General features: G+C 39.0%; 5 protein-coding genes across 7 annotated transcripts; 1 reads left to right on the top strand and 4 right to left on the bottom strand.

Moving 5' to 3' along the window:
* The first annotated feature begins 221 nt into the window (after window positions 1-221).
* On the top strand, window positions 222-8,354 carry LOC127246064 (uncharacterized). Its single transcript, XM_051267256.1, has 10 exons — window positions 222-803; window positions 1,146-1,890; window positions 2,295-2,913; window positions 3,675-3,846; window positions 3,945-4,305; window positions 5,093-5,203; window positions 5,882-6,233; window positions 6,715-6,940; window positions 7,307-7,528; window positions 7,977-8,354. The coding sequence occupies exons 1-10, from the start codon at window positions 268-270 to the stop codon at window positions 8,134-8,136; spliced, it is 3,504 nt and encodes a 1,167-aa protein (XP_051123213.1). The 5' UTR covers window positions 222-267; the 3' UTR covers window positions 8,137-8,354.
* A 16-nt stretch (window positions 8,355-8,370) lies between these two features.
* LOC127246066 (transcription factor MYB56-like) lies at window positions 8,371-11,354 on the bottom strand. The gene is made up of 3 exons (XM_051267257.1): window positions 10,925-11,354; window positions 9,849-10,508; window positions 8,371-9,226 (listed from the first exon to the last, which is right to left on the bottom strand). Exons 1-3 carry the CDS (start codon window positions 11,040-11,042, stop codon window positions 8,937-8,939), a joined length of 1,068 nt encoding a protein of 355 aa, XP_051123214.1. The 5' UTR covers window positions 11,043-11,354; the 3' UTR covers window positions 8,371-8,936.
* Window positions 11,355-16,355: 5,001 nt separating this feature from the next.
* On the bottom strand, window positions 16,356-19,624 carry LOC127246041 (glutamate decarboxylase-like). 2 transcript variants are annotated; one of them, XM_051267223.1, is made up of 6 exons: window positions 19,010-19,157; window positions 18,694-18,898; window positions 18,341-18,536; window positions 17,787-18,255; window positions 17,613-17,665; window positions 16,356-17,505 (listed from the first exon to the last, which is right to left on the bottom strand). In XM_051267223.1, the coding sequence occupies exons 2-6, from the start codon at window positions 18,825-18,827 to the stop codon at window positions 17,050-17,052; spliced, it is 1,308 nt and encodes a 435-aa protein (XP_051123180.1). In that variant the 5' UTR covers window positions 18,828-18,898; window positions 19,010-19,157; the 3' UTR covers window positions 16,356-17,049. The 2 variants fall into 2 exon arrangements, with proteins under 2 accessions (XP_051123180.1, XP_051123179.1); XM_051267222.1 differs by having other exon boundaries at window positions 16,358-17,505; window positions 18,341-18,541; window positions 19,010-19,624.
* A 178-nt stretch (window positions 19,625-19,802) lies between these two features.
* Window positions 19,803-23,322, bottom strand: LOC127246042 (putative D-cysteine desulfhydrase 1, mitochondrial). Its single transcript, XM_051267224.1, has 10 exons — window positions 22,968-23,322; window positions 22,722-22,787; window positions 22,208-22,402; window positions 22,018-22,128; window positions 21,479-21,570; window positions 20,969-21,061; window positions 20,835-20,892; window positions 20,650-20,763; window positions 20,292-20,389; window positions 19,803-20,210 (listed from the first exon to the last, which is right to left on the bottom strand). The coding sequence occupies exons 1-10, from the start codon at window positions 23,268-23,270 to the stop codon at window positions 20,006-20,008; spliced, it is 1,335 nt and encodes a 444-aa protein (XP_051123181.1). The 5' UTR covers window positions 23,271-23,322; the 3' UTR covers window positions 19,803-20,005.
* A 348-nt stretch (window positions 23,323-23,670) lies between these two features.
* Window positions 23,671-25,557, bottom strand: LOC127246043 (mitochondrial import inner membrane translocase subunit TIM14-3-like). 2 transcript variants are annotated; one of them, XM_051267226.1, is made up of 4 exons: window positions 25,409-25,557; window positions 25,175-25,225; window positions 24,199-24,377; window positions 23,671-24,011 (listed from the first exon to the last, which is right to left on the bottom strand). In XM_051267226.1, exons 1-4 carry the CDS (start codon window positions 25,493-25,495, stop codon window positions 23,855-23,857), a joined length of 474 nt encoding a protein of 157 aa, XP_051123183.1. In that variant the 5' UTR covers window positions 25,496-25,557; the 3' UTR covers window positions 23,671-23,854. The 2 variants fall into 2 exon arrangements, with proteins under 2 accessions (XP_051123183.1, XP_051123182.1); XM_051267225.1 differs by having other exon boundaries at window positions 25,175-25,529.
* Window positions 25,558-25,664: the final 107 nt, after the last annotated feature.

The following is a 25,664-nucleotide window of genomic DNA, read 5'->3' as shown; positions in this document are numbered from 1 at the left end:
TATATTTTATATTTTATTAAAAATTAATTTTATAATATTACTTTTAAAATTCGAATTTGAGATAGTTTGTTTCTAACGGTCATCACCTCTTGGTGAATTGAAATCTAGGATTGTGTGCATTTGCAAATTGTAAAAGCTGCAGGTTCAAATTATGATATAGGTAAAAGTGCGGGGCGAATTGGTAAAATATTCTCGAAACAGTATATATATACGGAAAGAAGGCGATGCTGTCTCTGTCACTCTCTCTCATTTCTACCGTGGTTTGGGATGGAGGGCGGTGAAGAGAAACCTTCTGTGGCGACGTCGATATTCGCCGCCTTCAATCATCACCCGCAGGAGCAGCCGCAAGTTACTGCTTCCGATTCCCAGAGCGGCGCCTCTTCAGGCGCTGAATGGCTGCAGAACCGCAGCTTCACCACAGACCTATCCGTCATAAATGAAGCCGTCGCGAAATACAGTCATCCTGGCGGAGAAGAACAACAGGAAGACGAAGAAGATGGAGGGAAAGAACTTAATGCCAGCAAACGACCGCCGCAGTATGAGATGGTTCCGTCCTCTCCGTCGGATGCGGGCGGGTCTTCGGATGAGGAGGATAGAAAGAAAAGGAAAAAGAGGAAGAAAAGGAGAAAGGGGGAGGTGCCCGGCGGTTCTCGGCCATTCTACGACTATGGGACGATTCTCTCATCTTCTTCTAGAAAATCGGGTGTTCAAAAGTGGGCGTCTTCTTCTACTTCGAATCAAAAAGAATATTACTTTGATTCTCGTGGAGATCCCGACAATATGGCATTCGGTAGCATTTACAGGTTCTCCCAAGTTTTCCTTCTTCTTCTTGTTCTTCTTGTTTTGTTTTCTGCTTTTACATTGTTCAGTTCTTTTTCTTTTCTTTTTTTGGTTGGGGGGGGGGGGGGATGTTGTTCTTGATCTTGAGTGAATTTTCAAATCAAAAGCTTCCGTTTATGTTGTCAATGTTATTTTAAATTTCGTTGAGATAAGTTGACCAGTTTTCTTTTATTTTAACAGAGTTTCTGTTGTTATTAGTTTAACAGCAATAACTGGCTTTTCATTTCTAGATGGAGATATTGAATTGTAAAGATGGTAGTCTGTATGAATTTTGATTTGAGGTTACTCTACTTGGTAAAATGCAGAATGGATGTTGCTCGATACAAGCTTTATAATTCTCGGAAAATTTCTGAAGCCAACTATTTACTGAAGAATAAGAATGTTGGTAGTTTGGATGGCGATGGAGACATAGACGGTGTGGATCGAAAACTTAAATCAGGTGGTCGATATTGGTCAGCAAAGTATTCCGCTATTGAATATCATAAGAACTTGAAACGGGTAAGAATCCTTGCACCTGACAAACCTGCAAGGAGTCCAATTTCTGATTATATTCCTTTAGGGGATGAGGCTTCTGGCAGCGGAATGCCCCTGAGTTCTATAATTGTGGAAGAATCTTGGGAAGATGAGGTATTGCGAAAAACAAAGGAATTCAATAGGATGACAAGGGAACGCCCTCAGGATGAGAGTGTATGGTTGGCATTTGCAGAATTTCAGGACAAGGTGGCAAGTAGGCAGCCTCAAAAAGGCGCCCGTTTACAGACACTGGAGAAGAAAATCAGTATTCTGGAGAAGGCAACCGAGCTCAATCCAGACAACGAAGATCTTCTTGTTACTCTCATGAATGCTTACCAGAGTAGAGATAGCTCTGACGTCTTAATTAAAAGGTGGGAGAAGATACTCGCAGCTAATTCTGGGAGTGTTATGCTGTGGAGAGAGTTTTTGCGGGTTGTTCAGAGTGAATTTTCCAGATTCAAGGTTTCTGAGATGAGGAAAGCATATGCTAATGCAATTCAAGCCTTAGCTGGTGCTTGCATAAAGCAGCATAGGCAGGTTCTACCTTTAATAATCCACACGCCTTCATTGACTATTGATACAGTTTTGCACTTGTTGTTTTTTTTTTTCACTCAGACATGCTAACAAATAATCTACAGAATAAACTACTCTTTTGTTGTCTGCATGCGAGTTTCTGTTGTCTACAGTTACTTTGCTTATGTGCCGTGAAATGCATTAGCAATGCTCTGGAAGTCCTCATCTCACTTGCTGGGGAAAAATTAGTGCTCTTGTCACCACTTCTTAGCATTAGCTTTTAGGCTTCTACATTTTCCACTTAAATTCAAGCCATGTCATTCATTTCTTCATATGCTAGGATTACATTTTGGAGCTTAACTTGTCTCCTTTGTTAAAGTTTCTGAGACATTGAAATCACTCCTTTTTTTTTGTTTGTTTGGACGCAGGCTTATCCATCTGGAAATGCAAATCATAATGATCCGGGATATGTTCAATTAGAACTTGGGTTAGTTGATGCCTTTCTTGGTCTCTGCCGCCTGGAGTGGCAAGCAGGTTATCAAGAATTGGCCACGGCTTTATTCCAGGCAGAAATTGAATACAGTTTATTCTGCCCTTTGATTCCTTCAGAACAAAGTAAACAAAGGCTATTTGAACACTTTTGGAGTAGTGATGGTGCTAGAATTGGAGAAGATGGAGCTCTTGGATGGTCAACATGGTTGGAGAAGGAGGAAGAACAGAGGCAGAGGCTTATCAATGAAGAGGCTTCAAACATAGTTGAAGAAGAAGGCTGGACTGGGTGGTATGATCCATCATCAAAAACTAAGGAAATTGAAATGCCAGAACATATCACAGAGGGAGATTTGGTTCCTGAGAAATTTGATGATGAGCTTGAGGCTAATGGTATTGAGCCCAAGGATGATGTTGAGACTCTGCTTAAAGCACTTGGAATTGATGCTACTGCTGAAGCTGACATCAGTGTCAAAGATACAAAAACATGGACTAAGTGGTCAGCTGCTGAGATAGCAAGAGATTTTGACCAATGGATGCCCATTCGTGCAAAATCTGGTTTGTCTTATTCCATATCCTTACTTCATCTGGTGCTAGAAGATACCCTAAAATAAGATGTAGGAACTCACACGAGTATATGTTGATTCCTCCTATATTAAAGGTCACAATTTTTTGTTGTAGTGTTTGAATCTGAAAAAGAATTAGCTGAGAGATTTGATGAACTTAAAGGCATATGAGTCTTGAATGCAAGCAAGGGAGAACAATTAGGGTGTTGTTCTTGAACATGCATGTAGAATCAAGCAATAGACTATTTGCTTATTACGCTATTCTGCTATTTTTTCTGTGTGGAAGTAACCATATTAGCTGCAGCATCCATTTTTGTGCAAAGACTTTAGGGTTTGTTTAGTTGTTTTTTTCTGTTTCAGATGTTTTTGAGAACAGTAACAAATTTGAACGGAACATGGGTATTGGAGAATAGGCTTTTGATGTAAGATTTTAAAAGAAAATTATATATATATTTTTTGAGAAATATAATTGAGAACACAAAAAAAGCAGAGCCTAGCACTTTTAACTTGAGTGGTGTAATGAAATTCTTATTATTTTGTTTATTTTATATTGTTGTAACAGAAACTGAAATATTTATGATGGTACCCCAAATTAGAATGCTATTACTAACAATGTTTTGTATCATATGCATTATTGACCTTTTCATGCGTAATGCTATGATCTATTGACCAGATCTCCATCGCCGATTCCTTTAAACATACTTATCTTTCTCTTACTCTGGTGGATTGACTTTTTCTGAATTGGAAAAACAGATCAGGTTTCTCATGAGGATGCCACAGCTGATGCAGACGATGATGAGCAGCTTTTGAGTGTAATATTGTATGAAGACGTGAGTGCTTATCTGTTCTCCTTAAATTCAGAGGAAGCCAGAATGTCACTCATAGCCCAGTTTATAGATTTCTATCAAGGGAAATTAGCACAATGGTAGGTATTATGAACTTATGAATTCGGTACAGGTTGTTCTTATCTCAGCTTGGTAGATGACTACTGGATATTTTGAGAGTTGCATGTGATGTTTGCAGGACTAGCACAAACAGTTCCAGTTGGGTTGAGAAAATCCTCAGTTTGGAGACCCTTAATTACCCTCTTCTAGAGGATTTCAGGAAGGTGCATGATCTTTTAACAGCAAAGCTCACAGAACAAACAAGTACTAGTTTGGAGCATCTTTTGAACAATTCAGACAATTCTACTATGAGGATTAGCATGATGAAATTTCTACGAAATGCTATCTTGCTTTGTTTAAAGGCATTTCCCCAAAACTACATCTTGGAGGAAGCTGTTCTTGTAGCTGAGGAGATATCAAACACAAGAATGAATTCAACAAACTCTTCTCTGACTCCTTGTCGAGTCTTGGCAAAGTCTTTGTTGAAGAATAATCGACAGGTATATGTTTTTTGCATAGATTGACTTAGATTTGTGACTGATTGTTTCCAGAGTTTTGGAAATAATTTATTTTATTTTTTCATTTAATCTTCAATTTCTTTCTACCTATTTGTTATAGTCTGTATCCCAGCCTGTATTTATCTCATCCTACATATAATTACACTGTCTTTGATATTCAATTTCTTTTTAGCAGTTTGTCTCTTGATAATAAGTTTGCCAAAACATACAAGATTGGATAATCCACACACTAAAGAACATTGCAGCTATGGTGCACGTGATTTGCGGCCCTAAACCTGCAGAAGCCTTGTCTTAACTCTTTTCTAGTTCCACATAAATTTGTTGAAGACATTTTCTGTCTCAAGAATAATCTCTTTGCTAATCATTTTCTTATTAGTAGGAATTTGGTTGATAAATGACTGAAATTTCACATCTAACTAATGCATTGGCTAAATATATGATATATATATATATATTAAAAAAAATCTACATTTCCTGACTAATTTCACAATTAACATTCACCGTTTATCTAACATTTAATTTTATGGGTGTATCGGTGTAATAAGTACCACAAGCAATTTGGTAAATGTCTAGTAGAACCGAAATTATCATACAACTTCTACACATGTATGATTGCAGCTGGAGTCTCAGTTAAGTGACTTCAATACAGTTGGACTGAAAAATCTGTCGACTAAGTTTGATCATTCTTCTACTTAAAGCTGATCTATGTCGCTCTATGATAGGGTTTTGCATACTTTTTCATGTTCAGATCATCTTCTGTTAATTGTAGGATGTATTGCTATGTGGAGTTTATGCGCGAAGAGAAGCATTCTTTGGAAACATTGATCATTCCAGGAAGGTTTTTGACATGGCCTTATCATCAATTGAGGGGCTTCCCCTGGTATGATTATTTTCTTACTGTCCTTGATATCATAAAAATGCAATTTAGTCACTCCATTAATTTATCCCTCAAATCTCTTATCTTTGTAACACTTTTATTATAACTTATCAACTGCATATTATATAAGTGTTTTGCTTTAGCTACTATAGATGTTTGTTTCCCATCTTTTATCTTCTTTTGCATTCTCAGGGTGTGTTCTTTCATGGTTTTGTTTATATTATGTGTTATTTGTTTTGATGTTTTTAAGTTAGAAGTGTTATTGGATGTAATATTTTGTATAGAATAATGGTGTTGGTTGTATTGTCCTTGGAGAGAAAATAAAATAATGAGTAGTAAAAAATGGGAAATAAAGATACAAAAGAATACAGCTTCCTTCTTATGGACTTGTGAACATTTTGCAGTGGGGAGGGCCTGGAATTCTTGTATTATGTAAAATTTCCTTGTATTTGGTGTTGATTTTTGTTCCAAAAGAATGATAGTAAATTGTAGTGAGTTGATCGCCTAATCGGACTTTCAGCTGTAAGGATTACAACCTTGCCTTGAAGCCTTGTAAAAGACACATACCAGTGAGCATTTTGATTTGATATTGCTTGGTCCAGACACTTTGTCACATCTTGATGCAGTAATGATTATACGTATAAGCTAATATATTTCTGCCTTTTTAATTTGATCAAGCAGGAAGCTCGTCCCTGTGCTTCTCTTCTGTATTTCTGGTATGCTGAAGTGGAGCTTGAAAATAATGCTTTTGAAAATTCTGAGTCCTTGTTCCGTGCATTGCATATCTTGTCATGTTTGGGCAGCGGGACACGATATACTCCATTTAAGGGACAACCATCCAGTGTTCAAATACTCAAAGCTCGCCAGGGATTCAAAGATCAGTTAAAAATCTTAAATTCCACATGGACACGTGGTATGGTTGATGATCATTCTGCTGCTCTTATCTGTTCTGCTGCATTGTTTGAAGAGTTGACTTCTGGATGGGGGTCTGCTTTGGAAATATTGGAACATTCTTTTGCAATGGTACTTCCAGGTGAGTAAAAAATTTGGAACATTCTCTTGCAATGGTACTTCCAGGTGAGTTAAAAATTTTCAGATGCCATATTCTGAAGAACACCGTAAATATTGAACTCCTTTAATTGAATGAACTCTATGATCTATGAAATATTCTTTAATTAAGGAACATGCAAATCACTATAGGATATAATCTTGCACAAGCATATGTAGTAAAAAGTTATATTGAAATATTGTTTGACCAGTGGGAATGGAAAGAGGGTTAATTCTATACTAAATATAGTCACACTAGCTGGTAGAAGGAGCTGACGAAAGGAACCTTTCTATCCCCATTTATTTGGAATTGCTTATCACCACTTTGCATTTCCCTATAAACTAGCAACATAAATTAAGTTGAACACTCTAGTTCATATTTTTGTGTGTTCAATTCTTAATTTTGTACTAGTTCTTTCTATGCAATTACCATACAGTGTAACATGTTTTCCTATATTCGGTTGCAGAGAGGAGGCGGAACAGTCGGCAACTTGAGTTCTTGTTCAACTATTATGTGAAGATTCTCTGTAAAAATCACATGGAACTTAAATTTTCTAAAGTATGGGGTGCTATAATAAAAGGGCTGCAGATATACCCCTTCAATTCAACATTACACAATGCTTTGGTTGAAATCAGCCATCTTCACACTTCACCTAATAAGCTCCGGTGGACATTCGATGATTACTGTCAAAAGTAAACTTGTTTCTCCTTCATTTATTTATGTTACTCATCATTCTTCTGCTATCTGATTAAAACCATTGTAGTTTCCATTTGGAAATCCTGTGACGCAAAATTCTCCAGTAAGTTATGTTCTCTTGAAAACTCGAGTCATGTACGTCTGTTTTAAATTAAAAGTATGTCTGCCTTCCACTTACTTGCGGGTGAGGGATTAATGTTTCTTTTTACTACTTTTGGCAAATTATTGATGTCACTGAGTTCCATGTTGGGATGTGAGAAACTGCATTGTTTTGTGTCCTCTATGATCATTTTACCAACTTTTATTGGAAAGTGGCTTCCAAAGTACTTATATTTCAACTCAACCTCTTTACTTTGAATCAGGAATCCATCTGTTATTACGTGGCTTTATGCTGTGTCATTTGAGATTGGTACTGGGGGCTCCCAACATCGAATACGAGGATTGTTTGAAAGGGCACTGGAGACTGATAAGATGCGCAGAGCAGTTATTCTTTGGCGATGCTACCTGGAATATGAAAGAAGTGTAGCATGCAATGCTCTGTCTGCAAAAAGGGTGTTCTTCCGGGCAATACATGCCTGCCCCTGGTAAATCTATATTTTCTGTTGATGAAGTGAACTTCTTTAGGGCTTGCATTCATTCAAATATGTGAAGATTTACATTTGAGACAGACTTTATATTATATGTTGATTTCTGACATTCAACTTACAACCTGTTATCAGAATTATAGTTGCACTGTTAGCCATAACATACTGGAGTTAGAAATCTCTCTAACCTTTTTCTTCATTCGCTAGAACTGCTCTAAATTCCATATTGTAGGTAAATTTGCAAAATTTTGAAGTCATGTTTTGGGAATGTGGTCATCTTTTCAGATAGTTATTTCTGGACACAAGAATGAGATGTGATTGTGAAGAGCATTTACTGCCGTCTACATGTTGCATTGCATTGACTCAGTACTCCCGATGGTTGTTTGTTTGTTTGCGTTCACATTAATTGATGACGCAACATTAATTAATTAATTAAATGTATATCCAGGTCCAAAAAACTGTGGCTGGATGGTTTCATGAAGCTGGGTTCCATATTGAGTGTGAAGGAGCTGTCTGATCTCCAAGAAGTGATGCGGGACAAGGAACTGAATCTGAGGACTGATATATACGAGATTTTACTGCAAGATGATGATCGTGGGACCGAGTGATACGTAAGGGAAGAGGGCATGGCCTTTGCTTAATTACAGCTGGTTAAGATCACTTAGAGGTTTAAGCTTGTTAATTTGCTGTTTGTACGTACACTAAGGGATGATGCAGATACAAAGACTGAAATACCATAATACATGCAAATGCAATGCAGTTAGGTGGCTGATCATGTCTTTAATTAATTAATTAAGTAATAGAACCAACGAAGGAATTATTTCAATCCTTGGGAAGCCTCTACCATCTTATTCCCTTAGACTTTGAGCGCTCGATTTTCGATCTTTGCAGACGGCATGCGTGCATGCATATATACACAAATAAGTGTACATAGTATTTTATTGTGAACGTCGTCACTAACATTGTTGAATCTATACAGCAAATTTTATGCTGACAGGACGGAGACGAACAGCTGCATGCCTATCACACACACACACACACACAGGTAGTATATATGATTCAACTAATCCACCAAAATGACTATATAGCTAGTCTCTTTGGTAGAGGAACTAACTAGGTGGATGGTATCTTCTTCATCATATGACTGGATACATACATACATACATATATCACAGTTTCAAGCTGTGCATGGACATATATATGTTGTTGTTTTTTTTGCATTGGACCATTTTGTCCATGCGTGTATGTAGTTGTAGTATGTATGTAAGTGTAATTAGTAGTGTGAATGATGGATCCAAGAGGACGCAGACGCACTAATTAACTTGTGTTAATATATAACTTGCTGCAGCTGCTGGCTGGCTGGCTGGCCGGCTGGCTGATTAATTAGCTAGCTAGTTTAGTTAGTTGGTTAGTAGGGAGAGCTGCCGTTTCCCACTGACAAGAAGTCTATGAATGCCGCCGCAGTTGCAGTCGAAGAAGACGAAGACGAAGATGAAGAAGACGGACATGGACATGAACCTTTCTTCTGATTATCGTCGTCCACTTCTTCTTCTTCCTCCTCCTGTGGACGATTCTCTTTCCTTCTTGCATGCTTTTGCTCGTCCATCCCTATTTCGTACTGTCTATTACTAATCGGGTCCGTCTTCACTTGTAGAAAGTTATAGAACTCCACTTCTTTGCTTCCACTTCCGCTTCCTCCTGCAAACCAACCAAATTCACATTTCTTATATATACGTACATATATATGTATATGATTGATAGATATCAAAAGGTACCGAATATGGATTTGGTTCCATGCACGCACTTACAAAACGTTGCATGCATGCATGCATCTCTTCTATTCTTTAAATAATTTATCAGATGTGTGTGTGTGTGTGTGTTCATGCGTACACAGGCCATTAGTACGTACATACATATATATATATATATATATCTATATATAAATACTGCTTCTGATGCGAATAGGCTAGGCTAGTATCCCTTCTTATAAGAATTCCATCTATATATGTCGGAATGATAGATAGAGCAAGCAGTGACAAGACACACACACACACACACATGTATGCACATATATCTATCTATCTAGCTAGCATGCATGCATGCATTTTCAATCATTTGAATCCTATGTACTCTTCTCTACTTCTGCTGGCTAAAAGTGATTCATTGTCCATCGTCTACCTAGCAATGCATATGCATGGTTTAATTTTAACTAATTAATTAATTAATTGCATATCATGTGTACTAACTAACTAACGAATCTAAATTATTGATATTGATATTATTTATATAAATTAATTATGGCTAGCTACATTATTGTTACCTTGGGCCGCCGCCATCTTCATAGGATGATGATGAATCTCTGTCATCTGTCTATCATTATCATCATCAGGTTGTGTTGGAGGAAGACGGTCCATTGCCCACTGTAAGTAGTTATACCTAAATAGATGATCCGCGAGGGGTTGACGCCTCCTCGTCTGCTCATCAAATGCCGCCGCCTGGCTCTTGAGATCGAAAGGCTGCACCAAGTTAAAGCCTGAACAAGTCTTTCCCGCAGCGGAATAATGATGATGACGATGATGATCGGCCTTTGATGCGGCCACCCTGTGATCGCACTTGGATGAGGAGGATGTTGATGATATCGACATTGATTCTTTCTCATGAATAGCAGTAGTAATGTTGTTGTTGTTGTTGTTGATATCATCATCATCATCGGATGATCGTCTCCACTTGATGGGGTGGTGAGATAAGGCTCGCCTGGCGTAGAATTTGGATCTCTCTCTGCATTTCCGGGCCATGATGACATGCCAGTGGTTCTTGACAGCGTTGTCCGTGCGGCCGGGGAAGAACCTGGCGATGACGGCCCACCTGTTGCCGTGGATGCGGTGGCAGGCCAGCAGCCGCTCTTCCTCCTCCTCGCTGAAAGGGCTGCGGTTGATTCTCGGGTCCAATTGATTGAACCATCTCAGCCGGCAGCTCTTCCCTGCACCGCATCAATCAATATATATCGTCAAACTGCAGTAATCTTGGATAAATAGTTTTGATGAGAGTTGAAGCTTTTCTGCATCTAGCTACATGATCCTTATAATTAACTATGCCGTCATATTGAGGCAGATTGAAATCTCAGGAAAGCCAGCAACTAATTCTTTCCAATAATCAATTTATTAAACCCTAGCTGGAAAAGCATTGAATATACTATTGAGAAATCGGGCCTTCTACCATCCGTAACTTCTCTTTCCACCAATATATAGTACATACATACATACATACATAAGAGGAAATTAGATACAATACATGATGCGCACATAGATATATATGTACATATACATAGTGAGAGAGAGAGAGAGCAGAAGAGAGGGAGAATAATCTTCTATATAATAGTATCAGCAAATAAACTACCTGATCGGCCCTGGAGTTTCTCAGCTATGGCGTTCCAGTTATGGGGTCCATATCTCTCAACCAACTCCCGCAGCTTCTCATCCTCGGCTGGTCTCCAGTGCCCTCTACTGCACATCATCAACCACCGCCCGCCACCAACAACAAGAAGAAATGGCAACAACTCAATTAAGATATTAAGAAGCTAGCTAGTTTAGAGTTCAATAAGAAACCCTAAATATATTATATATGTGTGTGTGGGTGTATCCTAGCAAGATTCCCAGATGGATCTATCTGTCGAGATATATATATATATATATATATATAGGCAGCTGACGGCTTCCTCCTCCTCCTCTACCTTGCAAAACTGTTCCACTCCCTATAGCTATGGAGGAGAATGGGCGGATGGTGATCTATATGATGATGAGCTAGAAAGGCAGATGTGTGTGTATATAATGGGAATGATAAGAGAAAACACAACACATATATATACCTACATACATATATATATATATATATATATATATATATATAAGAAGAGAGTTAGATAAAGCAGTGTTTTCTGTTAGAGATTTGGACAGACCAGCACCACCAATTGATGCAACATCTAGGCTAACTAATTCAACACCCCACTCCCCCTTCCCCCTCCCACATTATATTGATTATTATATTAATAATAAATAAATAAAGTGAGCTAGCTATATATATGTCGTGCGCGCGTGTGCGTGCGTGTGTGTATTTATTTTGATGCAAGGGTATATATGTGGAAATTAAGGTTGTCTGGTATGGTAAATGTCGTTCTCCTTTCAACATCCCCCCTAAATTCTAACCTACAATACCCACCTTGCACTATATATTTATTTAATTTGTCTTATAATTTTTTATTTTTTTTTCCGCTTAACTGTGTGGACATTTATATATAACTAAAATCTCTTATCGAAATTACACATAAACATGCATATATATATATATATATATCTATCTATCTAGATGCTGAATAGGGAGGGTTTGCTTAGGGGTATTAATTGATTCAAATTAATGATGACAGCATGCACATACATACAACAAATTGACCAGCAATTAATGGAAAGTTTGGCATTGTTTGCTAGAGTTTAATTACTGAATAAATATGGTATAATAAGTTTTTAGGTCCTCATCACTTTTCCAAGACCTAACTGAAAATTGGCCTGCAACTGCAATCATATATTTAGGGGATTGATTAATCTCTCTAAATCAACAATAATTAATTAAGCTTCATCTAAGGATACTCATGTACGGCCTTGCATGCTTCTTCTACCTCTTATAATAGTTCTATTTCCCCAGTTAAACTGAACATATACTTGAAGGTTGTCGTACTTTCATATTAGTGATAGTGCAAAGCAAACTGATTAATCACCAACATTGCAGAAAATACAAGTAGATCGCATGAGCTATTAGGTAATGACACGAGAGACCCGGCCTGTGCGAAATTTGTATATATATTTATTATAAGAAATTTATTCAAATCATATTCATAACATTAGGTGGCCTTTGATTTGAATGGGAATATTGTTTCCAATCACTAATATCATTAAGCTAAGGACATATTAGTAAACTAGCAAAGAGAAACCAAAAAAAAAAAAGAAAAAAAGAAAAAAACAAACTGCATTTAGTTTGTAAATTAATTAAGCCAATTTTCATGTGTAGTTGAATTGTCATACCTATGTGTAACTATAAGGGAAACAGAATTAGTTCTCAACTTCCAAAAACTGCCAAAAGGGCAACTTTTTTCTAAGGGAAGTATGACTTGTTTTTGACTGTTGGCCTACCCACTCTCCTCTTTTATTATTTTTCTGTTGTCAATTCAATTCAATCCCAATATATATTAGAGGCTTGTAAGAAAATTGGTAAACAGTAAGGGAGCTGAGATGTGAGAATACAGTAAAATGGCATCATAATGAGCTCATCAAGTCTACAAATCAAAGACAAATTAACTTGCCAAATTACTATCATTGTATACTAGCTAACTCCCATCTAAATCTGTGGGAACCCTCCCCTTGCTAATATATATATATATATATATATAGGATCTATATCAATTATTCCCATTTTCTATTATTTATCACTCCTTGTGGAAAAACAAGCAGGCGAGGCCTATATTTAAAAGACTAAGATTCATGCAACATCATATTTTGAAAGGTTGAAATTGGAGCCACAGTAGTGTTTCAGTAGAGCAGTCAATTGTATATTCACAACTATTGGCAAGAATGGCATATTTACCCAAAAACAAAAACATATAAGAAGTAAAGGTCATCAAGTAATGGCGAGCTTTTGTTCAATTATTCATACAAGCTTATATTGAACAGTCCTGACATTAGTATGATCCTATTATGTGAATACCATATCCTGAGTGGACTAACGTTGTGGGCTGTTCACCAGCTTTACCTACTTCATTTCTACCCATCAGTAAACAATTCTGGATTTCTGCGGTAAATTTCAGGAATATGATTTCAATTCATGTTTAGATTCAAACGCATGTATAAAATCTATCTCGACATATCCTAGTGCCATCAGCGAGGATTTTAGTGCCTAATTTCGTGGAAGCTTATCATTTGTTTAAATCAACATTTCTCGTTGGTCAGAGAGGCTGATAACAACCAAACACGGAAAATATATTCAAAGGTTGTCAAATTGATCTAAACTTAATAGGGCCATAGAGTTGAAGCATTTTCCATGTTTTGCACGTTTAGTGTTCATCCAGGCAGCATCTAAGGATGGAACAGTGAATGATTCTGCTGAACCCCCTACCTCAGTCTCACCTGATTTGACTCACTAGCATATAAGATTTCTGTGTCAAGAAGTTATCTGAACTTCTCAACTGCAACACCACTTGAAAACTAACGGCTGAACCATTAGAACAAGAAATCTTGTGCTTTTTACGGAACATTTCAAGAGTACAACTACCTGACCTAAGGACCTACGACTGCAGCCATAATCTGGTGATTAACAATTTGACATGATCTATCAGTATTAATATCAGGGATATAGTGGGGAAGCTGAAGCTTGTTTTGGGAATAATATTATCATCAGCGCAAACTAAAAAAGTTCATGCTTGTTTTCTGATTCTCACCTTCAATAAGGTGGATCATGAAAGTACTTTTCAAGAGGATCTAGAATTGAGGACTAATTAACTAAGGCGTAACAAAAGAAATGTCCTTTGAGTACAACTTACTTTTTGAACCTGTGGATAGTAGGTGCAAGACAAGGATGTATATGGATACATTCTAGTTTTGTGCTAACCCCTGATGGAATATTACACCTTTTAGACTCAGGCTTTCCTATTCATGTGTTTCTATATTTGTCGAAAAGAACGTTATCTGTATTCTCCTCACGACTATTTTCCCTCCGGTCACACTAAAGACAAAAAGTTATTTAGAATATATGTTACAGGGTATACATTTTATGGACTTTTAAAAGCTGGAATACATGGAACGGAAACAATTGATTTGCAGCAAAACCTTTATCATGAGAATAGAAAGGAAAATAGACAACGTAATGAAACTTATAACCGACATATTTGACTCTTATATACTGTCGTGAGCTAAATGTCATTGATATTTCTCAAAAGAGATAATGAGTCGAAAAAATAGACTCAAAGCCATACCTTTCGGTTCAAGTGTTGAATATCACTACTGTCTAACAAGGCCATGATGACTGTTACACTTTGTAACATATAAAAATGATGGATACTTAGTAAATATAATCAAAGAACCTTTAGAGGCGGCAAGTATAGACAGAGGTTATATGAAAGTATGAGATTCTTCATGGTCACTCAAGGAAAGCCACTAAACAGAAAGGTCAGTGTGCAATCAAAAATTCACAAAATACCAGGGTTTTTTTTGGCGGCACATTTCACACCATGGAATTCTCCACAAAGGTACCAAAAAGTCCAGCGCTCTACAATTTCTGTTTTACTGAAGTCAAACATCCAATGATGGTGCTCAATAGGATATGAAATGATGCAACTAAACCACTTGTGAGATACTTTTAAGAGCTATGAAGAAAATGAACATTTTGTTTGACATGCGTGCTCAGTTGAAATATCAGTAGCCATTATCTCACCATTGATTTTCCCACTTTGTGAGTGCAGTTAAATGGAATAGCTTTTACTCGAGAAACTTTCACAGCAGGTTTTTATTTATCAACCAGAAACTTACTATCCTAATGTCCATTTCATAATCGTAGATTCTTCAGACAATCAAGTACTAAGTGGACATTCTAGATTGCAGTATCATTGGATCAATTAAATATTGGTTGTCAATGGCTTGCAACATATATGTATCCAAGTGAGAGGGCATGCTCTGCTCTGGTGGATTTAAGACACTAAGAGTAGGCCACGAAGGTCCTTGCCTAACTTTTCCCTTATTTGTGTTCCCTCATTATTGAATCTAGTATTTAAGATATTGATGGAACTTTATATATATATATATATATATATATCTCAAATTTCCATTGTGCATTGTGAGTATTGCACTTTAATGCTCAGAATGTAGCATTGGCTGTCAGTTATTGTTATTATATTTTACTGATCTTCAGAGGCTTAGATTTGCTTATATCGCAGCAGGTTCTAAACCCATAACTTGGCAGTGAGCCAGTGCTTTCTGTTAATATGGCACAAGCAATTATTTTGAAGGTTAAATCATTAACATCCTTGTACGTGTTCTCTAAAATCCAAATCTTGATTACTGATTTCCCTTGCTTTAAGTAAACATATGTATTATGTCGTCAATTGCTTCTTAGCTTTGTAGCTAGGATATGGACAAATGTGCCACGTTAAACCACATCCTTATGTCAAGTCACTAAATTTCTGATACACAGACTAACCAAAAGGTAAAAACAGGGCAAATTCACATAGGAAGAATCCATTGTATATCCCTAATAGTTCTCTTTTATACCAAATTAAATGAGAAACAAGTTCTGAAAAGAAACTAGTAGGCTCTCAGATTTATTAACTTCTACTTCGTTTTTCAACTTGAGTCGTTGAAATTGTTGGGTTAACCTTTAGTCTCATTAGACATTAACAATGTGCCTATCAGGACATTGTGTTCAAATTTTCTTTACCAGTCTGGTTTGATCTAAATGATTTAAATGCTGCATCAGGTACCTCCCCTTCGACATCTCTCTTACCCTGATCAATTCAATATGCTGCTACTGCTAACACAATTCAATACTTCAATTTAATGTCACAGAAATTAAATTTTAGTAGTTTGGGTCCACCTCACAATTTAGAACACTGTTAAATTATTGTGAACCAGAGCATCCAATCAACCATCTGAACTACAAAAAAACCAAACCAAAACTAACTTGGCATAAGAAACAACCATTCTTTATAGAAACTTGAGAAAGTGAGTATTTAATTCAGCTAGTTCAAAAGTTTAAATTTACATCATACTTTCAGTGCACGCAGAAAAACAACACAAACTTCAAGTATCATATCATGACAACAGCCAGTGAAAAAGAGGAGATCATCGATTTTATCAGCATGACATTGTCAGGCAATGCAAAGCTACACCATATATTTTTCTCTTAAAAGCAGTAAGACTAATACAACTCACCTATCTGATAATTGAACTTCCGAGGAGCTCGACGTCCAGCAAGGCAAAAACGATCACTTGAGATAATTCATGAAACTGGTGTAAACTACTGAAAAATGTATCATAAGCACATGCGGATAGTCCGTCTCCGTTAGAGATGCAATGGCTCTCCCTTCCACTGGATTGAGATGCCTCTGTCGTTTTGATACATTGTAACCGAAGCAACGATGTCGTGGGGGAAATGGCTGTTTGAGGAGGGAGTCTGAGACTAGATATGGCGGGAATTGTTTTGGGATGGGCCATCTTCTAACTGGGCTCACACGCTCTAAAATAAAGCTTTATAATGGGCCGGATGTTGGGCCCAACATCCCATAAAATAGTTAAAAGCTGTACAAACTACAAATACATTCCATAGTCCATAGTCCATAGTCCATAGTCAACACCTTTCCTGGCTTTTCAAATGATCACAATTACCTTATATTAATACAGACTCCATACGATAGCAAGCATTTATGATAATCCATCACTTCTTCTTCACATGAACAGGCAGGCAGGCAGGGTGAGGGCAGGGCAAATTTAGCAGATACCCCTGGCCTTGTCCAATAGCTTCTTCCAGTGGCCACAAACCTCCTCCTGAAGCTCAGTATGTTTAGCAGCAGCAGCAGCAGAGATGGTAGTATGTCTGCCATTGCCAGCAGCAGCAGCTTCCTCTAACTCGTCGATAACCTTTTGGATATCGCTGGCCAGCCGCTCGGCGAGGCTGCGGCTGAAGTCTTCACGGATCACAACGCGCAGAACAGCCACGTGCTGGGCATCTGCAGGCATGGTGTACGCCGGGACAATCCATCCGAACCTCCTGAGATGATGGGATATCTGGAAGACCGTGAATCTGGACGACCTATCCCTGAGTGAAAATGCAACCAAGGGAACTCCCACATCTTTGGACACGATTTCGAACCTCCCCGTCCTGGCTAACACTTCCTTGAGCTGCTTTGCATTTTCCCTGCAGTTCTCCATGATGCTTTTGTAGCCCTTCAATGAATCAATAACATACAATTCAATGTGCGTTTACTCATTAGAGTGGGGAGGTTTAACTATATATGTATATGTATGTATGTATGTATGTATGTAATATGTACCTCAAAGCCAAGTCTTATGAACTGATAATACTGAGCAATGATCTGGGATGACCCTGGAAGTTTGAAGAGACAACAAATAGTCAAGAATCAGCAGTATTAACAGAAAATAATGAATGATGTGAATAATTAAGTGAGTAATGATAATGAGAAGAGAAGATTATTGAGATTGACTGCCTTTAGAGAAGTTGAGGGTGAAGGTTGGTTGGTCAGATCCAAGGTAGTTAATATGGAAGACAAGTTCCTCCGGCAAGTCTTGCTTCGTCCTCCACACCACCCATCCGACGCCAGCATAAACCAGCCCATACTTGTGTCCACTGACGTTGATGCTTTTCACCAGTGGAAGACGAAAATCCCATTCGAGCTTGGGGTAGAGGAAGGGTGCGATGAATCCTCCACTTGCAGCGTCCACATGGATCGGCGTATCCCACCCGGTCTCCTTGTTTTTCTCTGCCAGCAGTTTGTTGAGAAGCTTCACGTCCTCAAACTCCCCTGTGAGGGTGGACCCTAGAATGGCTGCGACGCATATGGTGTTCTCGTCGACCAGCTCCACTGCCTTGACTGGATCCATCACGTAGTACCCCTCCGTCAGCTTCACCTCCTTCAGCTCAACTTCAAAGTACCTCGCAAATTTCTCCCAGCACACCTGCAGCGCAGATGGATGATGACCAATGAAATTTGATGCATAATGTATGTATGTGTGTAATAGTGATATGGTCGTAGTAGGGAACCTGGACATTGGCCCCGGTGACAATGTTAGGATTATGTAAGGGCTTGCCCTGTGCCTTCCTCCTGGTCTGCCACTTCCTCTTGAAGGCAAGGCCGGCAAGCATTATGGCTTCTGAGGATCCGACGGTGGATGTGCCTACGGCGGTGTCGGTGTCGCCGATGGGGGCGTTGAAGAGATGGGCGATCATATTGACGCACCTGTTCTGCAGGGACACACACACTAATCACTACAATAATAATAATAATGATGATGATGATGATGATGTAATCGGATGGTCGTCATGGGATGGGATGGGAAGCCATGAATGAATGAAAGGAAGGATATTGATTGATGAGATGAGATTTCAGAGCAGACCTGGAGCTGGGTGGTGGCGGGGTACTCGTCCATGTCGACGTAGTTCTTGTTGATGGAGTCCATGACGAGGCTGTCGCACTCGGGCTCCATCCAGGTGGTGACGAAGGAGGCGAGGTTGAGGCGGGGGTTGCCATCCAGCATCAGCTCGTCCTTCACAATCTGGTAGGCTGCCTCCTTGGGCGTCGACGCATCGGGGATCCTGAACCTGTAGCAGAAGAAGAGAAGCAGAGTCATGCAGCATGCACGACAGTACTACTGTACAGATATACTCTGACTCTGAGAGAGAGAGAGAGAGAGAGAGAGAGAGAGCTACTACCTGGGGAGAGAAGCTCGGGCATATCTGGAAGCAAATGGCAAGTGAATGAGGCCATCATCACCACCGCCGGAGACTGTTGAGCCTGTGGCTGTGATCACCATATGGATAGATGGAGAGAGAGATGATGGACGTTTTATTTAGTTATGGATTGGAATGGAGTGATGTTAAGGACGATGTGAGATGAGGAGAGCGGGGAGGATAAATAAATGAAGGGAGAGAGAGAGAGAGAGAGAGAGAGAGAGAGGCAGTAGTGGGGTCAGTCAGTCAGTCAGTCAGTCAGTCAGGCAGGTGTCACCCAGCGCAGCCGATAGTAGGTAGTTGGTGCAGGTCACCTTCACCTTCATTCATTCAAGAAAGGATCCATGTTTCAGAGAGAGACACAGGGGATACGTATACAAATCAAATGCTGCCGGGTGGCGGGTGGGGGGTGGGAGTGTCTCCCTCTTCCTGGCCTCATTACTCAACAGCAGCAGCAGCTCATTCAACCTCCCTCTCCATTATTACATTCCACATAACCCTTCCACGCAATGCAACCACTCTCTGTGATTTGGTTTTAATTTAGAACCCACTCTTCCCTTTTCTTACTTTATAGTACACCTCACCTCACACTTGCGTGCACGTACCTCTCTCTCTCTCTCTCTCTCTCTCTCTCTCTCTCTCTCTCTGCCTTCACAGCAATTTCTGTTTTCTACCATATGCAATGCATGCTCTCACTTGGGTTAGTTACTTAAAGCTATCAACCAAAAAAGATTCTTTTGGTCTAAAAGAAAAGCACAAGAAGAAGAAGAAGAAATGCAAGGTTTAACACTGTAATTAACTAGCGAAAAATAATTCGTTTATTACAAATGGCTGAATGGAAGAACCCTTCACCCATTAATAATTCATGTGGTGTGAGAGAGAGACAGAGAGACAGATATCTGAGAATGGAGGGACAGGACATGATGACTACGGTGGTATATATTACTACTAACTAACCTCCCTTCCTTCCGACCGACTTCAAAACATTTTGCCGGTGCCTTCTTTCCTGGGCACAGACTCATGTATCTCCATCCGGCGCCACTTCCCAACCAACGACGACATCTGCTCCACCTTGTCATACAGCCCCAAGAGTCCCCCCGTGTGTATGAACAGCACTTTCCTCCCTCTCCACTTCCCTGGGTTCTCTCCCATATCTCTCATCATCCCATAGGCAGCTTTTCCACTGCCACCCAAGGATCGACCATGCATCAATATTAAATATCAATCTGGGGGCTGTCAAAAAATTCACGAAATGCGTGCAAACCTGTAGACAGGGTCAAGAATTACACCGGTGGCTTCAGCAATATCTCGGACAAATGCTAGCTCCTCTGCTGTGTTCATGGCATAGCCAAGACCTTTGGCCTGAAGACGTCGTTCATCAAATGTCCAGTGGCATACATATACATAATACAAACAATCAACATGCGTCTATACCATCACAATTGACAGGCAGCATGAATAAAGAATATTCTGATTGTTTTCGAGTTCACTCAAAACCAGAGAACATCAAGGGCCAGATATCAATGATTTTTCAAGAAGTTCAGAACCATTTATCAAAAGGGGAAACTGTCACAACATTGGCATAAACCATGAAAGAGAGAGACTTGTAACAAGAGACTTACATTTTTAATCTCAACTATATTGTGAGAGTCAACATTAGCTTGAAGTCCATCCAGAAGGTTTTGTGTGAACTCGTAGAAGTAATCAGGGTCATCGCATACGCAGTAAGCATGTACCTACATTCATGAAATCTATAAACATAGATCAACAAAGAAGCAGACTCGAATGAGTAAGTTGGTATGCGTACTTTAGATCCTAAATCACTCAGCCAGGATCCAACAGACAAACCAGCGATTGTGCCACCACTAGAAGTGATCAAATACATGAATATCATCAAGCTGCAAAAGGATAATAGCAAGCAAGTGGTAATAAGGATCAGACCTTCCGCACGCTACAACAATGTCATCAAATGATACTTCACCAGCCCCTTCCTTATGCTGTTCTTTTATCTCCCTAATTGCTTCGATGTAGCCCCTACAAAAACAAAGGCTGCATTGTTAATTGATATGAACTTTATTGCATGATATTAGCAAGAACTCAAAAATCAACATGCTCTTGAAATATAAACGAGATTTTGACACTTCATGATCACTACAAATAGCCTTCAACTTCAAGCAAGAGAAAACTGCATCATCCTAACAGAATTCACAGCCAGACTATCAGGAGGAAAGGAACAGTGACTGAGGAACAAATATATAGAAGGATCATTAGAGTGTAATTTAAAGAGGAATCCTCCCAGGGATATACTAATCTAATCACCAATGATTACTGTTACATGTTAAAAATTAGTCCTATTTATAAAACTCACTTGCACAAACCATTGCTTTTAGAAATTAAATAAATAAGATGTTAAACTTTGTAAGGCAATTGATTCACAGAATGCAAATTTACCAGGTTCCCAAGGAATTTGACCCACCCACAGGAATGACATATGGCTTTCTGCCTTCACTCAGCAGTTTTTCTTTCAATATGTTGGTTAAAGCCTGTAACACAAACTCAATAAATAAGAACAAATTGAATATGGCATGTTATTCTTAGGTCCAAAGATATGCATCTAGTGAAGAGTTGATATAAACCCAATGTCATTTCATGCCAGTTCAGTAGTGGGGGAAAAGGTTCCAAGTATTACACAACTATTCATACAAGACTAACTCAATTGATCACCAACTCCTATTCAATTTAAGCATATATATATATATATGTGGAATTTGATTCTAACTGCTTTACTTCAGCAAACTACCAAGAAGATTCAGAACAAGTGTGGCATGAAGCAAGGAAGAACACTAGATCATATCAGTCCCAATGCTCCACCACTTGCATGCAGATTTATATGCAATAATCCAAGCATGATTAGTCTCCACAGCAAAAGAATTTCAACAAGGCGGTCATATGTATATCATTTGGGATAACGAGGAAAACAATATACATACCACACTCCCAACTTTAGCATATTCCTCTTTCGAAACAATGTCAATATGTGCTCCAACCAATCGTTCGACCAGGAGATTTCCAGTCAGCCCAGGATCCTTGTCCACTAGAACCTACAAAATCAGAAGGTGATTATAAGCAAGAAAATCCATCATAGAAAGAACTACCACTCTCAGCAACACAAACAAGTACCTTTGAAGTTCGTAATATAAGATAACAGTCGAGATTCAGATACTTGGCAGCCACAGCAGTAGCTCGGCAATGATTGCTTTGTATTCCACCAATGGTAACTACACAGTCTGCACCCTGGGCCACTGCATCTGCCAACAAGAATTCAAGCTTTCTGACCTTGTTTCCGCTTAATTGCATCCCTGAAAGATCATCACGCTAGAAAATTTCACATGTTAGACAACAGATCCTGATTAATTCAGTCGGATGACCGGGAAATGAATGTAAGAGCATGCAAAATCATCAGAGCTCGCTAGTCTAGTGGTATATCATGTAAGCAGATTTCATTAGCCTTTTTTTAGTTTGAAAAGAACACAAAAATTTAAGCGCATGCCTAGGTTCATCGCAAATGCCTGCAAACTAGGCATTATTGTTCGAGATCATCAAACTCCAAGTTGGTTCTTAAAACCACCAAACCAAACGCAATATGCTACCAGAGTCAACCACTAATCAGTAAAGGGTCCAGGACAATGATTACCTTGATATAAACCTCGGTATCCGGAAGCAAGTTAGGAAGATTCCACTTGTGAATTGGAGTAGGAAACTGCAATACAATCCAATCAAAAGACTTGAATCACAACCTAAAGCACACTCCAGCATAAGACAAATTAATCAAGACCTACTTAAACCAGCCAAAATCGGAGTCCACAAATAGTTACAAAAATGTAAAATTTGAGAAAAAAGTTGAATACTTGGTGATAGGATATTAAGATACAATACATACATGACCGAGTGAAAAGACGTGAGAAGGAAGAGGGTGAAGATTGGTTGCCCAGGAGGGCGGCATGTAAGGCTTCTTGGTGAGAAAGTCGAAGGCGGCTTGCTGAGTTGCTGCTGCTGCAGCAGCTGGCACAGAAGCCATGGGAATGATGGATTTCGAAGAGCGGCGGATTTGATGGTGCCGACTCCGACTCCGACTCCGACTCCGGGTGGGTTTGAGTGAGAGAATAGTAGCTGTTGTTGTGGAGGATGTATCGATAGGCAGGGCGCTAGCGATGAACAATGGGCGAAGAAGCATAATTAGCATTAAAAGTGTTGCATTGCATTTTCCGTCCCCCAAAATGGAAATCCAACTGCTGCCAAAAACAGGGTCTGTTTGGTTTGGTTGGGTTTTGAATTTTGTATTTTTTAATAATATTTAAATTGAAATAATGTATTCATATTATTTTAAATATATAATCAATTAATTTTTATATAATAGAAAAAAAAAAATCAAATATTTAATTTGTTATTTTAACCGAAAAAAATTAATAATAATAATAATAAATAATAAAAATCTTCAAAAACCATTCAACAAACACATCCAAATTTGTTGCAAGAGTGATCTATATCAAGAATGAAGGAATCATCATCTTCTACAAAGAATGACAATTTACATGGGCCTTCGCATGGCATCGCATCGCATCACTTTCAAAGGACAAATCACAAAGGCAAAATACGTACAATAAAGAAGCAAAGTTGTCAATTCACCACCAGCACCAAATGTCAGCACAACACCTACCTACTTATTTTCTACTATTACAAAAACAATGCTTTTGAGCAGGAGAACGTGGCTTGGCTTGATTCTTGGAACCATTCATTATTTGTCTGTCCTGAGATCAATGATCAAGATCAGAATGCGGAGCCTGATGCCTTGGTTCTCTTCAGCAAAACGTCTTTAGCCTCGTTGATCTTTGAAGCAAGGTAATGGCTGCCGCCAGCATCAGGGTGGTTAGCCACCATCACTCTTCTATGGGCCTCCCTGATCTTCTCCACCACAGCATGCTCTCTGCCAATGGAACAAATACCGGCATCACAATAATGACAATGCAGCACCAGTCATACATTATTGGATGCAAAAAGGCCAAAGCAGGTGATAGAGAGAAAATTGTAAAACACACACAAATAAAAGTTGACAAAAGGGCAGGGCGTATCCATCCAGTCAGTGTAGAGTTTGAAACAGTTGAAACATTTACCTTACTCCAAGAATCAAAGCAGCCTCTCGCCTCGTCATGACCTGTTCAAACCCCCCAGGATAAAATCTTCGAGCTCGGGGAACTGAGGGGCGAGCTTTAATAGCTTGCCACGCACTTAGCAAGTATCGAGTGCCCAAAGCAGCAGTCCCAACAGCAGCACCAACTATTATGGGTGATGCCTGTAAGCAAAGGGGTCCCACATCACCTTAACTCACATATAGATAGCTTTTCTTCCCATTTCGAAATTACACCACAATTGCACACACAACAACTCATTCAAAGTAGTAAAATGGGTGACAGGGAGATATGAAGTGTCTGAGTTCATTTCTACATCAAGACAAACCCAACAAAAAAAAAGAAAAAGAAAACGACTCCATTAATCTTTGAGCAGTGCTTAACTCATCTCAAGGTTTTTCAACCATCAATAAGCACTCATAAAAGGAAGGCAAAGCTAAATGCAAATAACTGAAAAAGAAATATTCTGTACCTTCACTCTACAATTCACATTACCCATGAAATCATTCATTAGTGCCACAATACTCAAACAAAACTAATATTATTCAATTGAGATAAAAATCCCTGTAGAGAACTTGATCGACAAGGTACAGACTCCATAAAGGATGTCAACTGTAAGGTTCAATCATAGCCACTCATGCTCTATAAGTTATGATTAGGAGGGGAAAAAATGTTGAAGGATAAAGAGAGCTGGAACAGAAGGAGATCAACCAAGATGCAAAAATGGCAATCAGAAAAACTGGTTATCCCTCCTGCCTAAGCAATCAAAACACCATAGATTTTCCCTAATCACACAATAGGCTTACAGTTTCAGCCTACGGAACCAAAAACCAGCTGTTGATCGACTAATAACCAACACAGACAATATATAGTTCAGGATCCAAAAGAACGATACACATGTATATGATAACTATCAAGTAAATTAGACTAGTCAACGGCAGATAAAGCATCAACAAAATACCATCGGTAATTCGCCAAGAAACAGCAACTCCACAGGATCGAAATCAAAGGCCTGAAAAAAGTAGATAACAAAATACATGAGAATCCAGGAACTAAAACCTACTAACCTATCTGTATTATCGTCGCTCGCATTTGAGCACATCAGAAAGGAAGCTCAGCAAAACTCCAGCGCTTTAAAAACCTAGTCGATACATTTCTGAAGCTCAATTCAATCGAAAATAATCCTCTTGGTTACCGGTTTCCAACTCCGAATCACCGAGCACGGATTGAGGCGCCGGGAGCCCCGCCTGATGGTGGTGCTGGTAGAAATACACAAGGCCATTGCTTGGCGGACAAGAAAACATGGAGGCGGCAAAGCAGCCGTGGAAGAGTCCTGCGTAGCGTCGACCCAGTTGAAGAAGCTTCACGAAGGCTCGGTTGGGCCGCAATGGGAATGGGCCAATAGGCCTAATATGAGTTTTGTTAGCCCAAAACAAAAATTTAAATTAATA

The sequence above is a fragment of the Andrographis paniculata genome, unplaced genomic scaffold (genome assembly GCF_009805555.1).
Source record: "Andrographis paniculata isolate CXL003 unplaced genomic scaffold, ASM980555v1 Contig26END, whole genome shotgun sequence".
In the NCBI taxonomy this organism is placed as follows: domain Eukaryota; kingdom Viridiplantae; phylum Streptophyta; class Magnoliopsida; order Lamiales; family Acanthaceae; genus Andrographis; species Andrographis paniculata.
Note: the sequence above shows the minus strand (reverse complement) of the source record. Positions and strands in the feature narration are given on the sequence as shown.